At 40.9% G+C, this 15,081-nt stretch overlaps 1 protein-coding gene across 4 annotated transcripts in view; it reads right to left on the bottom strand.

Annotated features, from left to right (window-relative positions):
- The window catches only part of slc12a5b (solute carrier family 12 member 5b), a 40,564-nt gene that overhangs the window by 3,803 nt on the left and 21,680 nt on the right, over window positions 1-15,081 (bottom strand). The window contains exons 4-26 of one of the 4 annotated variants that reach the window (XM_034590008.1): window positions 13,322-13,468; window positions 11,850-11,904; window positions 11,508-11,638; window positions 10,949-11,196; window positions 10,334-10,545; window positions 10,082-10,249; window positions 9,630-9,728; window positions 9,455-9,512; window positions 8,898-9,072; window positions 8,300-8,418; window positions 8,080-8,178; window positions 7,726-7,845; window positions 7,388-7,492; window positions 6,799-6,967; window positions 6,483-6,678; window positions 5,575-5,744; window positions 5,287-5,418; window positions 5,010-5,117; window positions 4,696-4,812; window positions 3,579-3,790; window positions 3,325-3,339; window positions 3,108-3,241; window positions 988-1,986 (exon numbers count right to left, since the gene is read on the bottom strand). In XM_034590008.1, the coding sequence (XP_034445899.1) occupies window positions 1,895-1,986; window positions 3,108-3,241; window positions 3,325-3,339; window positions 3,579-3,790; window positions 4,696-4,812; window positions 5,010-5,117; window positions 5,287-5,418; window positions 5,575-5,744; window positions 6,483-6,678; window positions 6,799-6,967; window positions 7,388-7,492; window positions 7,726-7,845; window positions 8,080-8,178; window positions 8,300-8,418; window positions 8,898-9,072; window positions 9,455-9,512; window positions 9,630-9,728; window positions 10,082-10,249; window positions 10,334-10,545; window positions 10,949-11,196; window positions 11,508-11,638; window positions 11,850-11,904; window positions 13,322-13,468 (3,081 nt within the window). In that variant the 3' untranslated portion in view covers window positions 988-1,894. Of the gene's footprint in view, window positions 1-987; window positions 1,987-3,107; window positions 3,242-3,324; window positions 3,340-3,578; window positions 3,791-4,695; window positions 4,813-5,009; window positions 5,118-5,286; window positions 5,419-5,574; window positions 5,745-6,482; window positions 6,679-6,798; window positions 6,968-7,387; window positions 7,493-7,725; window positions 7,846-8,079; window positions 8,179-8,299; window positions 8,419-8,897; window positions 9,073-9,454; window positions 9,513-9,629; window positions 9,729-10,081; window positions 10,250-10,333; window positions 10,546-10,948; window positions 11,197-11,507; window positions 11,639-11,849; window positions 11,905-13,321; window positions 13,469-15,081 lie in introns of those variants that run through there. The other 3 variants (XM_034590010.1, XM_034590011.1, XM_034590009.1) reach the window with 3 other exon arrangements.

Consider the following 15,081-nt stretch of genomic DNA (forward strand, 5'->3'; position numbering starts at 1 on the left):
AGTTGAATTTAATAAGGAATGTATAAACTACAGTATTTTTAAATAAGTAAAATAAACGTTTCCCTTATCCATACCGTTAACCCTTAATGACATATAGTAGATGTTTAAAACACAATAAATACTATTTTAGCGACTGTGAAGCCTATAGATTTCTTACAACTGGTTCAATGTTGTGCATCTGTTCAAAAACATATAAAATAAATTAGGTTTTTTAAATATCTCTTGAGCTCTTTACATTATCATATTAAATGTTTTAAAGTAGTAGAGATGCCTGATCTAAAATCGGTTAAAATTTCACATTTCTATTTTTATCAAAAATATTGTCACATTATATATTGGCACATTTTGTTTGAAAGTAATCACAAAGCTTCATTTGTTTAAAAAGTTGTGAAGATAATTTTTTTCCTGAACCCAATAAGGAATTATAAGTGATATAAAGACTTTTGTGATTAAATGCTGATTTCATGTGACATTACATTTTCTGTGCATTCCTCTGGACACACTAGGAAACATGGCTACACAACTTTGAAGGTAATACACAACAAATAAGGGAATGTGCAATATTTAAATAATCCAGCGCTGAGCTCAGAGTCTGATCGATCTCTATGATCCTGTCCGACTGTGAGGATTAGTGAAGTCCAACATGGGATCATTTTAATCTCTAATCATTTTGGTTTTAATTTCTGTCTCTGCAACAAGAGAGTGATGCTGACAAATAAACAAACAGATAAATCGCTGTCACAATAACAAGGACAAGTCAGATTTGTTCATAAACTCTACATTGCACATATCAGCCCTGCTCTTTCACAGTTGGTGTAAAGATTTTGGGGGGAATTTATGTACATATTAACATACAGCTTAACCACCCCAGCCTTTTTAAAGGTTCAGTGTGCAGGATTTAGTGGCCTCTAGTGGTGAAGTTACATACTGCATGTAGCCTGCGGTGGCCTTCAGGTAACTTAAAAACACAGAAGGCCGTCCGAAAGGGGTCATTCTAGGGTAACGAAAACATAACAATTCTGAATTTCAGGTAATAATGCACCAATAAAAACATATTTATGAATATTATATAACATTTCTGTTGATAGATCTCTCTTAATCCTAAACAATGGACCTTATACAGTTACTTAACGTGAATATATTACATGAACAGATAAAAAAACTCATCTGACCTTTTTCCACAATGAATTAGCATAATTTCTAACACTCTGATTACTTGTGTGCTTCTAACCATACAATTAAATACAAAAACAGACCAGGACAAAGACAGACATGGTTAGATGAACAAATACATAAATAACATCAATAATAAATAATAATAAATAAATACAAAGAAAAAACATTCCTTCCTTTACAAATGGCCGGGGAACAAAAGCAGGAGGACAGAACAATGATTAAAACATGTCAGAATGTTTATAAACCATCTATTGTCTGCATTTTGTTTTCTAAGCCTGAAGTTTTTATTTATATTAATAGTCAGTAGTTGCTTTTGTTTTATCTTTTGCTCGTCAGCTTTACTTTCTGCAATTACTCTGTTTCATATTAACATTTTTATTAGAAGGAATAGATTATTATTTTCAATGCTTGTATGTATGTTGGTCCCATATATCCCCAAAAAATAAAAACATTTCAACTGTTTGAATTTTTCATTTTCAAAGTATCAAAACTAACTGCTGTTTTCAAGCTGACGAGCCAAGAACAGAAAATAAATATCTGTGTATCCTGATAAAAATGAACAGACACAGCTCAGCCTACATGAGTGGATGTCACCTGTAAACACTGAAGTCTGAGCAAAACAGTTGGTGGCAGCTGACTGGACGAGTGTGGAGCGTTTTCCTGGATCGATGGAGCGGGAGGAGCGGGCAGAGTCCGTGTAGGTGTTTGTAAAGGCCCTCTAGGAGTAGATGGTGATGACCTCACGTCCACCTCCACGCACAAGGAGGACCCGATTGAGACCCTCAGTAAGAACCTCCAGGAACTCCATGTCTGAGAGACATGGTGAAGGAATCGTTATACCTTGCACACAATATGTTAATACAACATGGAGTTACAACAATAGTGTTTCGCAAACATTTTACTCTGACCGACCATCCCAGTCCTGTCAGATGAACCAAAGTAACCTGACACATCATATGATCAACTGGGTTCAATTAAGTTCAATGTTATTTATTTAAAGGTTCAGTGTGTCTAAGATTTGGGTAAACGGGATATATTGCCAGAAATTGAATATGAAATAAAAATGTTTTTACTGGTGTGTTTCATCTAGACTATACTTATTTACCCTAGAACGTGTTCTTCATATTTAAGTACTTCATTTTTACTTCGGGAGCGGGTCCTCTATACAGAGGCTGCCATGTATTTTTACAGTAGCCCACAGGTTCTCATTCATGTTTTGAAGGGGCGGGTGAGGTGAGGAGTATTCAGCTGCAACATGCAACTTCACCACTAGATGTCACTAAATTCTACAAAATGAACCTTTAACACTATCAATTATATAGGTGGAGGTTGTTGAAATATTTGGTTGTTTGGAAGAGATTAATTTGGACAAGTCTGCATTTGTTGAATCTGGTACTACTGAGCAAGGGAACTTAAATGTGCAAAACAGGTGCTCTTAATGTTAATATACAATAACCTGTTCAGTCCTCCTCTTTTTTATACCAGTTTTTCTGCAACTTATTCCTAAATCGGTTTTGTACAATCGATCAACATATTATTCCTTTCTGTAATCCTTGAGATGTTTTCTAACACCAGGAGAAAGAATGGAGGTTTCATACTAAGAGGAGACATGGCACAGATTTAAAATTCTGCCTGACTTTGATAATCTAGGACAGATCACTTTGTAATCTGGGACACTTGTATTAGGCTTTAAAAAAGTCTAAATCACCTTGCTTTATGCATGCCAAGCTCAATAAAGCTAACATTTAAAATGTATTATGAAAAAATGACGGTGAAGGTTTGATGTACAAGCTCTTTTCATCAGTTGTCTTGTTGTTTTTTAAATGTGTTTGTGTTAAGAGTTTTTTATGCAGCAAAAAGAATTTCCTCGATTGGGATCTGAACTGATCTGACGACACAAAGATAAATGAAACAGAGCAGGTGCAGGATACAGTTTTCGTTGCCCACACGGTTCTTCGGTGGCCCGGGCATGTTGAGCAGGACGAGCTTCGCCTCCTTGGACTTCTTCGTGATGACCTCATTGAGCCGCATCGCCGTGTGCATGCGTCTCACATCAGTCTGGTTCCTGATGGAAGAAACATCAGGTCACACTTGGGTTTATAAATCAGTGTGTTTGCTACTGAAGTCACAAAAAATGTTGATACTTACAGGTGCTCCCATTCCCTGAAGCAGCATGTTTGGTGGAAAATAACAATAATATTACATATGGGTCATGTGCTCGTAGGAAGCTGCACTTGTTTGTGGTTCAGGTTCAAAGTTTTGTTGGTCACATGCACAGGAACAACTCGTATCCCCTCTAACTTTGGGACATGGGTCGATAGGCACAAATATTTACAAATGACCCGTGTCCTTGTGTGTACGTCATGTGTCTTGTCTGCTCTCTGTGCAGCAGTTTGACTCACGGTTTCATGTTGAAGAGGTCCCTCCCAGACTCCTGGTTCCCTGCTAAAAGGTTCCTCCCCTTGTCTGCACCCTTGTTGTCGGTCCAGGTGGCAGCACCCCCTGCAGGGGACGTGGGGCTTGTGGGGCTTGTTGGGCTTGTGGGGCTGGTTGGCGTTGAGGCGTTCTTACTGTGGATCAGCTGGACCTGTTTTGAGTTGGAGACAGCCACAGACTGAGACAAAGACACCATGACATGACAGCGTGACAGGGTGAAAGAGAGGAAAGAGACACCTGTCAGTAAAGATGGAAGTGTGGAAGGCGTTCGCCAGTGGGAAATCACAGAGAGGCCACTGGGAAGAGTGAAGCATTGCTGTGATGGCCGTTTTGTGATGAGACAAACCATGTCACATCTCAACAAAAATAAAAAAGGTTCTGCCCAAGCTGGAGCACAGAGAAACATCAGGTACAACAGGACAGACGTAGTACAAATAAACAGGTTATTGCCCAAATATAAGGATGAATAATGGAATAAATATCATGTCATATTTCAAACTGAAAAAACTGAAAGCTTAAAATCAAATAAATAAGGTTTTGCAAGATTAAAAAAAAAATCTCAAAAATAAAATGATGTTTATGGAGAATTAAATTCTATTTCAGTCTCTCCAAACATTACACAAACTTTCAAAACTTAGTTCCAAACATGCAAAACTTTTTTTTACATTTCATTTTATGGTTTCAAACCATAACCTGCTAAAGACGGACGACACGTCTTCACTTCCTTTCTGGCTGAGGTACTGAGGTGCTTGATGCACATGCTCGACTAATCACGAGTCTCAGCATAAAATAACTAATGAAAACCAAACTAAACTAAATGAACACAGTGTGATAAGATCTACTTAAAATGACAAAAAACACCTTTGAGGAAAATGTATTTAACATTTACTTTGACTTTGGTCCATCTCCCACCCATTAACATGGAGGAAGTGGAACCAACATGACATATGACCTATTCTGCAGCCAGCCACCAGGAGGCGATCGAGACATGTTTGTATACGGTGAATGTTTCAAACACAGTTTCAACCTTTTTTCAGTTTTAAATCGTGACATGATATTCATCCCACACAAAGGCAGCGTTACCTCCTCTTCAGGTTTCTCTGCCAGGCTGGTTCCCTCCTCAGTGCTGTGCTGGGAACGTAATTTCGACGGGTGTTTACGTCGGATGGAGCCACGGGATGAATCCGTTATGCTCTGGATCTAAAGTTGTGAGAAAAAAAAGAAGAAGAAAGAAGAAAGAAGCGGAAAATACTTAATTTGTAATTTCCCTGTGGAAAACAAGTCCAGACACAATCACTTTATTGTGAAGGGGATTCCCAGCTCCAGAGCAGAGACAGTGATAATGAACGTGTCTAAAATAACATCATGTCGTTAACTAACAATTAATTCTTGCTTACCTCTCTCTCCTTCTCATTCTTGGTCAGATGCATTTGTTTGAGGATCTGTGACCGCTGCTCCATTACCAGTGTCTTCTCATAGGTGTAGGCTGAGATGTCGCCCTCAAGCTTTAAAGTGGAAAAACATGTTCAAACATATCGGGTGTTTTTAAAAAAGAAAACAGGTTCCACAGATGAAAGTACATTTTATTTAAATTGAAAAGTATTAAATAAAAAATGTTGTAGAATCCTCTCCTGTGTTTGTGATGGCAGATAACGTGTCAGACGAGTCTCTCACCATCTCCACCACCTCCACCTCAGCCTCGATACGCAGGTGATAGAGGAAGGTGATGAGATCTTTCTTCATCTGGATACTGTTATCATCAATCTGAGCGACTGTGAAAATGCGCATCTTGCACTTCCTCCACACCTTCGAGACAAAACGGGAACAGTCACGGACAAAATGTTCTCACTGCTCTTTTTTTACCCTCTGTGTCTTTCTGAACTCGTGTTGATCATTTACAAAAAGTTTCCTCAGTCATACGAAATCTCCTCAGAGAAATTCAGTTTGAGTCTTGTTTCCCACCTTGTGTTGGCGCAGCAGGAAGGGCAGGAGCATCAGCATGCCTCCGTCGTGGACGATCCACCACACGTCGATGTGGCCCTCGGTGAAGCGCTCTCCGTTGGACGGGTAGCTGGAGATGTTCTTAGGAACCAACAAGGCCAGACTGGCTACAGTTGTCTCTCTGACCACCTCTGAAACCAGACACAACAATTGACACCGTGACACCGTGATGGCATGTAACCGGTGCTTACATGCCATCCCATGTCTCTTCACTGATTACACTGTCACTGTTAGTAAAAGCTAAAGCTAATAGGCCTAATATATATTTGTTTTTAAATAAATTGTGGCCAAGATATTCTGAGCAGGACATTATATAATTGAAAAATAAACCTTAGTTTGTATGTTGGTGGAGAAACTGTATCTTAGCAAAGATAGATTATGTTATTTTATAAAACATGAACCACACACAACGTGTTGATACTGATAGTGTCTCCGTGGTGAGATATTGCTGGCAGATGAAACAAGTCCTACCAGGTTTCAGTTGAGCTATAATAAGATCAAGTTAAGTTAGTTTTCCAGTTAATTTCCCAAACATGCTGCTGCTGCCTCACAGAGATACAAAATACCTCCTGCAGTTTATTAAACTCTCAACAAGGGTTAAAGAAAAAGTTTAGCTAAAAAAATCTTATGATCAAACTTAAAAGATTTTTCAATAGAGCGTCAGTGGAAGATTCATTGAAGATAGATGAACTATCTTAGGGTAAAATTTGTTTGTTGCTCGGTTCTTTTATGAAAAAAAGCCTTTCAGTGAGACAAACCAATAATGGGTTAGGTTTAGTGATTCACTTTTCTCAATAATCAAAATCAGATGTTGACTGGCTGAAGAGAGCAATCGCACAAACTTCACATTCATCAACGAACAGATTTACCAATAAAGTTCCTGAATTGCTGGTGGAACTCGGGCTGCTTCCAGTTGCGGGGCCAGCTGACCATCACTGTGTTGTGCTTCAGGCCTCCCAGTCCTCCGAGCTGGATCAGGTGGGACGTCCCGTCTCGCAGGTTGGAGGAGATGACCACCTGGGAGAAACCCTTCACTTTCTCCGTCTCCATCAGCTTACGCAGAGACTGTAGAGACACAGAGTGAGTGAGCTTGTGATGACAAAACTGGTCATTATGGAAACATGTGCTGTGCGGTGAACAAGGGGAAGCGTGTGTGTGTTGAGGATGAATGAACAGTGTTCGGACCTGGTCGGCCCTCTGAGCCTCAGTGTGGTTGTCGAGGAAGGTCCCATGAACTGCAGTACCAACGATGGTCAGACCTTTTCCTGCTTTCAGCTGATTGGCCAGAGACAGCAGACGAGGCTGCTCTACGTTCTGCTCGGCATCAACACTCAACAGAACCAGGATCTGAGGCCTGACAAAAAATGTAAATAGAGCAGCAGGTCAGTGAAACAAGAGATTCAAAAATTGTCAAAGTCAAACATCTCAAAATATGAGTTTAAAGCCGAAATGAAATCATGTTGTTCAAAGTGTTATGCAGCAGTTGCTGTCTGGCTCAGTGTGATGCCATTTCATGCAAAGTTTGTTAGGCTGCATCCAAAACTAATTTATTAGAAATGATGCAAAATCACAGGGCACATCACCAAACAACAATAAGTAAAGAATACAAATTGTCCCTCTTGGGTTCTGAGTTTTTTTCCCCCTTGAAGTAGAACTGAAGTCAAGTAATTAACAGGTGTTAATAGGTGTTTATTAGATGAAAAGATGAATTGAGTTGGACTTTAATTTGAGTGTTAAATTGAGTGTTAAACTGTAGAAGATGGAGCTGACCAACCTCCAGTTCTTGGTGTGTGGTGGTCCCTCCTCCAGCCTCATGAGAGCGAAGCGAGCGGCGCTCAGCGAGATGCCACGTATCCCATCACCCCACTCCTTCTCAGCTCTGTTACACAACACAATCAGGGTTAGTGCATGATGTACCGTATGAAAACTACAAATAAATTAATATTATATAATAATTAATATTATAAAAAATGTGAAATTAAAGGCCAGTCCACCACTAAAACAATTAAACTAAAACAACAACTGAAAAATTGTATTTACTGCAAAAACTGAAAAACAGGGTGACAATTTTGCTTTTACAGTCTTACGTCCGATGCTGTCATGATGACTTACCCACGGAACTCAATGTATTTGTAGATGCAAGTGGCGATGCCCATGGCAATAATGGCGTAATACCAGGAGCAGATGAACATCAGCGACAGGCACAAACTCATACCTAGGAAAGACAGAGCCCTGTGGGGGGACAGGATGTCACACGTCCAGTCAAACTGTTTCTGTCAGCTTCACTCCACTGGCTGCAGCACATCAAAGACCACAGCTTGTAGACAGGACGTTTTATGAGATGTGTACAGCAGCTCATAAGTCCAGTCAGCCAGGCTTCAGCTGGCCATGGTGATTCCGTTGTACACAGCACAAGTGACGTTCACTGCATGTATTGAGTGTCGTTAAACACCGACACACACTCACCAGTGGTAGAACTTGAAGCGCGGCCTCCAGTTTGGCGTCCTCAGCAACGTCTGCAGCGCACAGGCCAAGTTGACGAACATGTAGCACATCAAGAAGAACCTAAAGAAAGAGAGGGAGAAAAGATGAAGAGAAAAAAGATAGAAGTAAGACAGTCAGACGACTCATCTACAGTGTGTGTGTGTGTGTGTGTTCAGGAATTAACGTATAGTATTGAACTTACATGGAGAGGATGGGTGCGACTGAATCCAGGGAGGCGATGAGGATGCCAATCTCACAGATGCTGACTGTGAGCAGGAGGGCCCAGGTGGGCTCTCCGTTTTCTTTGCCATGACCAAACACCTGCAGCAACATCCAATTAAATCAAACTTTATTGCAATTACTTACATTTTTGATTTGGGCCATGCATATAATATGGCAGAACACATGGACAAACACAGAATGTCATTGTTTTGTTGAATATACTGGAGACGGTTTTCTCTAACTTCAACGTAACCTCAATTGTATAAATAAAGATCTTTGGCTGATGCAACATATGATTGAGAAATATACTTCTGTTTTATATGCAGACATGTTTTTAATGTTTTCAAACCATTCTTCTTCAAACCCGGATAAAAGATGAGTTTTAAGAAAAATAAATATTCCTGTAAATACACCACATTTATTGTCCACCTTCAAAATCAAATGAAACTCTACAATGAGTCATGCATGATCTACTCTTTATAAACACATCTATTCTCTGCCGTTTAATAGTAATATTTGTTTCTACAGCTCAGGGCGACAAAATTCTGCTTTAATAGATGAATCTTAACTCTACTCACTCTGAGAAATGGGATGATGCCGTCCCTTGAGATGGCCTGCAGCAGACGTGGAGCTCCCGTCAGACTCTGGAGTCCAGCTCCGCACGTGGAAAAGAAGGAGCCAATCACAATGACCCACGGAGACGGCCACGCCAGCGTACCAATCACCAGGTTACCACTGACGCCTTCACCAAACCTGTGAAGTGAAATTAAGAGTCAAACCTGCTGAAAGGAATTTACTATTAATCTACATGAACAATATTTTAAAATGTTGCTGGTAAAACTGGGGCTAGTTTTGTAACCAGGTAGCTTAATCCATAATAATAAATCTGAATTCATTAGCTGATTATATTTAGCATTAATATTAGGCCTATTAATCTGCAAAATTAAACTGTCAATAAAAAACAGTAAAAAAAGTAAAAAGTACAATATTTACCTCTGAATTGTAGTGAAATATAAGTATAGTGCATGTGAAGTAATGTACAATGAAATACTCAAGTAAAGTACAAGAAGTCATGTATCGGCCTGTACTATACTTCAATATATTTTACAAACTTGTTAAACAATTGAATACTTACTTGTCCCTGAGGACGACTCCTTCTATACAGGCACCAAACAGCACCACACTGGAGATGTCTGGCATTAAAACTGTTAAGGAATATGTTGTGATAACATGAAAAAGTCAGAGTGCTCAACCGGCGCTTTCAGAGGCTCACAGTTTCTTTCTAAGGTCCTGGGCTCGGTGAAGGATACACACAGTAGAAGTGGTGGTGATGGCTGCGATGGTGCCGATGGGAATTGACTTCTGAGCATCACGCAGGTCGCCGGAGCGGTTGGAGCCGGCCATGATACCTGAGAGCGGAGCGAGATGAAACCATCAGGGGGCTCTAAGCTTTTGATTTCTTTTTGTCTTTGAAGAATAACCCCCGAGGGACTCTTATTCCACAGTTGAGAGCCCCACCACCTCTGTTTCATGCTTTGCTCTGGGGACTCGGAGCAACAGATGCTCAACAGTTCAAAGAGAACGAGCAGAGGTTTAAGAGGTGAGAGGGTCGGTCATATAGGATGGAGCAAGGCCGCTCTGGGATTTAACAACAGTCAAACTTTAGATTTAGGGGGAAAGAAAGTTGCAATCTGCCACTTTACCCGCAGATGTCACTAAATCCTACACACGAGTCCTTTCAGTGGGCCTGTGTGATGCTAACCTGTGACAGATGGGAAGTATATCCCCACCAGCAGGGTGAAGAAGCTGCTGATGTCAGCCAGGACGTAGCGGTTGGAGCTGATGGTGGGACTGTCCGGATCCACATCTGACACAAGTCCGCGCTTTTCCAGGATAACCCCTTTTTCTAGGTAGTTACCAAACAGGTTTTCTGAAAGGTGGAAAGAGAACATCTGATCCCTTTGCCACATTGACGAGGAATCATGGGTAACTGTCATTTATATTGATCTCTTACCGGCCAGGATGCCGCTCATGACCCCCGGGATGCCCTGTATCTCGGTGACGTTGTTGTTGATGAAGTATTCGTCACACGTGGCATTGAGGGACTCGGAATCACAGAAGGACATCCACAGTTTGGTGGTGACAGTTTCATTATCAATCTCAATGACCTTTGCACACACGTCGTATCCTTTAGAGAGAAGGGTTCGATTCCCCAGCAGGCAGACGCTGCGAAGAAAGTCAACAAAAGCATCATTGACATAACGCTGTTACGTAGATGATGTAGAAGGTTCAATTCAGACACATGAGATGATGGTTCTCAGTTGAGACACTAAAATACAGCATTGGGTCAATGTTCATCTCAGCAGGGATTCAAGAGGAAATCGACACTGACAAAGAAAAGCAGAGTATACATTGCTGTCTGTGGTGTTAGACAAACAACACAGGAGACATATATCATCATGAGGCACTATAGACCTGTTTCTTTCCGAAAAGGGACACAGAAAGCAGGGAAAGTATTTAGATTCTACAGGAGGACCATGACTTTCTCTTCATCAGTGATGATATACATCGAGCAAATGGACATAATCAAGAAAAGCCAAAATCTTGACCAGTGCATCAAGTCACTTACGGGAAGACAGGGGGGTCGATGGCGGTCTTGATGACTCCAGCGTAAACAGACAGGATGGAGAGGATGACACAGGCCAGGAAGACCAGTGCCAACTTGTTCACATATTTCACCCCCACAAACACCACCAGTGACATGAAGCTCAGGACGATGGTGCCGTACACCCGCATGTTGTTGAGGAGCGCCGCCTCCGCCTCCGGCCCCTCCAGACCCTCAATCTGGAAGATGGCTGCCTGAGGAATGATATAAATCTGAGAGGATGGAAGATGGAGGGATGAAGGTGGAAGGAGGAGATGTAGAGGGAGAAAGACGAGGTGGTGTGGGGCATGGTCGAAACGAGTGGAAATTATAATGATAGAATATTAAAACACAGTAAACTGGTGCTATTGAATGGTTTTATGTTTGGTCTCAAAAGTAAAACTGTAAAGTTTTGAATCTTGGGTCCAGTAGGTTGATACATTACGTCACAGTGAGAAATTAAATGGTCATGTAAGCAATGTTCCATTAAAAAAAAGAGCCCAGAACAGTAAACGTGTGTTATTTGATAATTAAGGGAACTTACCAGCAGAATTTCGATGCAGCCAAGGATGTACATGGCACCTGCGAAAGTCGTCCCCAAGTAGAAGCAGATCCCAACAGCTCCACCGAACTCAGGCCCCAGTGAGCGAGAGATCATGTAATATGAACCTCCAGCTATTAGACAAACACACACACACAAGTGTCACCGTTCTGAACTGTTCTGTCACACACACACACACACACACACACACACACACACACACACACACACACACACACACACACACACACACACACACACACACACACACACACACACACACACACACACACACACACACACACACACACACACACACACACACACACTCAGACGTCCACTCACCTGGTACAACTCCATTTGTGGCGATGGCACTCATGGAGATGGCTGTGAGCATGGTCTGAGAAAACAAGCCACACACACAGAGGAGGGTTACAGGAGCGTGAGATGCTGCAGGTGGACGTCAACTAAAATCAAACATGGCTGACGGCGAGACCTCGATGAACTGAGGGAGTGAGCGCAGAGTAAACCTCCAGCAGCACCAGAGTCTGACTCAGCTGGTCACCATGAACTGTTCATCACAGTGATGACTACGGCTGCTTAGTCACGTTCTGTCACTTCATGTCATCCTGTCTGCTGCAGCCGGAGGTCAAAAGGAACTGATCACATTTACTGGCTAATTTCAAGGAACCTGCACAGAGTGGAGGAGGAAGTACTCCATCATTTTACTACTAGAAGTAAAAGTACAAATAAATAGAAAAATGTAGTAAAAAGTAAAAGTACAACATTAACTTGTATGCTTGAGTAAATGTTAGTTATTTTATTATGCAGTCTAATGTCACCTGCCTGCTCTGATTGGATCACTGATCAAATTCTCTTTTGTCTATTTTGAAATTATTAGAAATAATATGAACATGTAAAACAATGCAGTGTAAAAATGTGGCGGAGTAGAAAGTACAGATATTTGCTAATATGTGAAATAAAAGTGAAACCTGAAAAGAAACCTACTTAAGTACAGTACAGATACATGACCAGTGTACTTCAGTACAGTAACAAAGTAAATTTGGTACATTCCATTACTACCTGCACTCCAGTACTTCCAGATACTCAAATACATATTTTGATTGCAGCACATTTCAAAGGGATTTGCTTTTTGCCAGATGGTCGACCACTGAAAAATCTTAAAATACTATTGGATGGATTGAACTTTTTTTGCAGACGTTTCCTCAGCTGCCACGATGAGCTTTACATGTCTGACGTCTCCTTCGACAGCTGGATGGACCCGTTACATTTTGGTGACAACATTCATTTTTCTGTCTGGCTGAACTGGGATAAGTAAAACCCCACACCTATCTCGTACCATCGACAGGTCAAACTTTTTCAAATCTATTCAAATCTAATGATATTCACATATCTATCTTATATATATTATGAAAGCATGATATTAATTTAATAATTTGTACACATGGATGCCGACTGAGCAGCATGTGACAGATTCCATCATGGGAAAATATGGCAGTGGTGCAGTGTTAGTGGATTTATTGGCGATCTGCCTCATGTCAGGATTTACTATGTCACCTTCAGCATCTGTGCAATTCTAATTATGAGTGTACCACCTGTTCAACAGTACAGTACAACAGCCTGTGGTTTAATCGCACACTGCCCTCATGTGCAGAGGCACCACTTTACATTGATAATCTCGCAGATGGAATATTTACGTTTTAAATATTTTAAATGGATCATCTGTTTTCGGAGCGAACAGGGGTCGAGTTGCACAACAAACGGACGACAGTAGGGAAATCTGCACTTTTACTCACTGTGGAGCAACACATGAAGACGATTATGAAGGAGCCGAGGACGCCTCCGACCCCGACCATCCAGGTCATCCGTAGGAAAAGGATCACCCCAAAGATGTTTTGGATGCACGGCAAGTACACCCCCATCAGAGTGCCCAGCTGTGGAGCCTGGAGAACAGCAAAACTACACGTCAAACCTGGGAAATAATGTGTTTCCCATTGAGCTCATTAAAATAAAGGGGTCAACTCGATTCATTTGTACTTTGTTGTTGAGTCTTTTTCTCTTTAATCTATTCTGCCCTTAAAATTCATGAAATCACGTCCAACTCTTTCATTTGGAACAAACGTTTTTTAACATTTTAAAACACAAAGAGTGTTTTTTTACCTGTGTCCTTTGAGTGATCTCTGTGATATAAGTGGGAAGATAAAAAAATTATTTTCCTTAATTGTCTCTGTGTCTGTCAGTAAATCTGTTTGTAGCTTTAAAACAGAAATGTTTGCGTTGAGGTGCTGGAGCAGATAATACAGGTTTGTGTGTGACTGGCAGCAGCAAACTCAAACTTTTCCTTGTAATAAATATCTACACTCATCGGTTCATTTATTACGCACTTTTAAACAATGATCTACAAACAATAAAAGATAAAACCTGGCATTGGATTGTGAAAAAAAAGATGAATGCCTCTTTTAATAATTCATTCATCGCTGCACTTGGTGACAGCTGCGGCCATGATATTAAGTCATGAATTGTTTGTGTCAATAGCAAAAAGTCAAGGTGACATGAAGAAACCATCAAGTACCCGTTTGTCCTTCAAACGTATTAAGGGGTTGCCGCTGAAATTCCGCAGTGCTCTTTATGAGGAGATGTGTTTGATGGGAAGGAAGTGAAAGATGAACAGACTGATGAGTGAAGCCCCGACTGCCCACACTGCAGGATCTGTCAGGTGACTCGGCCTAGGTAGCGTCTGACCCTCACTCCGCATGACAAGTGTCCTCTGACTGACAGGTTTTCTTAAACCAGTCATCAAGGTCTCATTCGTGTGCAAATATACAAAACAAATCTTGATGCTATGCCTGATTCATCTGTTGGTTATTATATGAAATGTAATATTTATCTATTAGTTTGATTTTAAAATTACCCAATTTGTATTTGAGGAGTTACTCTCAGTCTGAGCCAACTTGTGATTTCACTGATTCTATTTAAGTATTAATCATTAATATTAAAGTAAGAGGTTCATTAGAAAAGAGTGTATATTTAAACTAAACATGCAGAGGAGGAGGAAGTACTTCTTTCAGACCTGAGTAGTGTCTGCATTCCAACTCCAAACAGCCTCAACTTTATCAATAATGTAGATTTTTCATTATCTATTCCCCTTGTGATCTTTCTGTGTGATTTTGCTTCCTGTTTTTGTGTTTTCCCACCAGTTTACTTTAGCATATGTGACTTATTTCTCGTTTACTTCTCAGTGTATTTATAGTATTGTTTTCCCTTTTTGGATGGCAGAGCATTATAGCTGCTTTCACCTGAAGTTTTCTGGAGGGGCTGTATGTGAAAGCGCAAATGTTTGAGTCAGTTGCTCCTGGCATCCCGAAGATGTCAACTTGGAAGGGCTGCCAGATTTGTGAGCTTTTGGTGATAAGGGCAGACGCCGGTGTCTATGTGCTGTGAACAAAAACATGTAATTTTCTGCAGTGGAATTTATCCTGCATTCTCTACCCAGACTTCCCACCTCGCCTGAAGTTTCTGCCTGTTGCTGTGAACGTGTCTGACCCAGACAATCTTC

Source organism: Hippoglossus hippoglossus, chromosome 7 (assembly GCF_009819705.1).
Source record: "Hippoglossus hippoglossus isolate fHipHip1 chromosome 7, fHipHip1.pri, whole genome shotgun sequence".
Taxonomy (NCBI): Eukaryota; Metazoa; Chordata; class Actinopteri; order Pleuronectiformes; family Pleuronectidae; genus Hippoglossus; species Hippoglossus hippoglossus.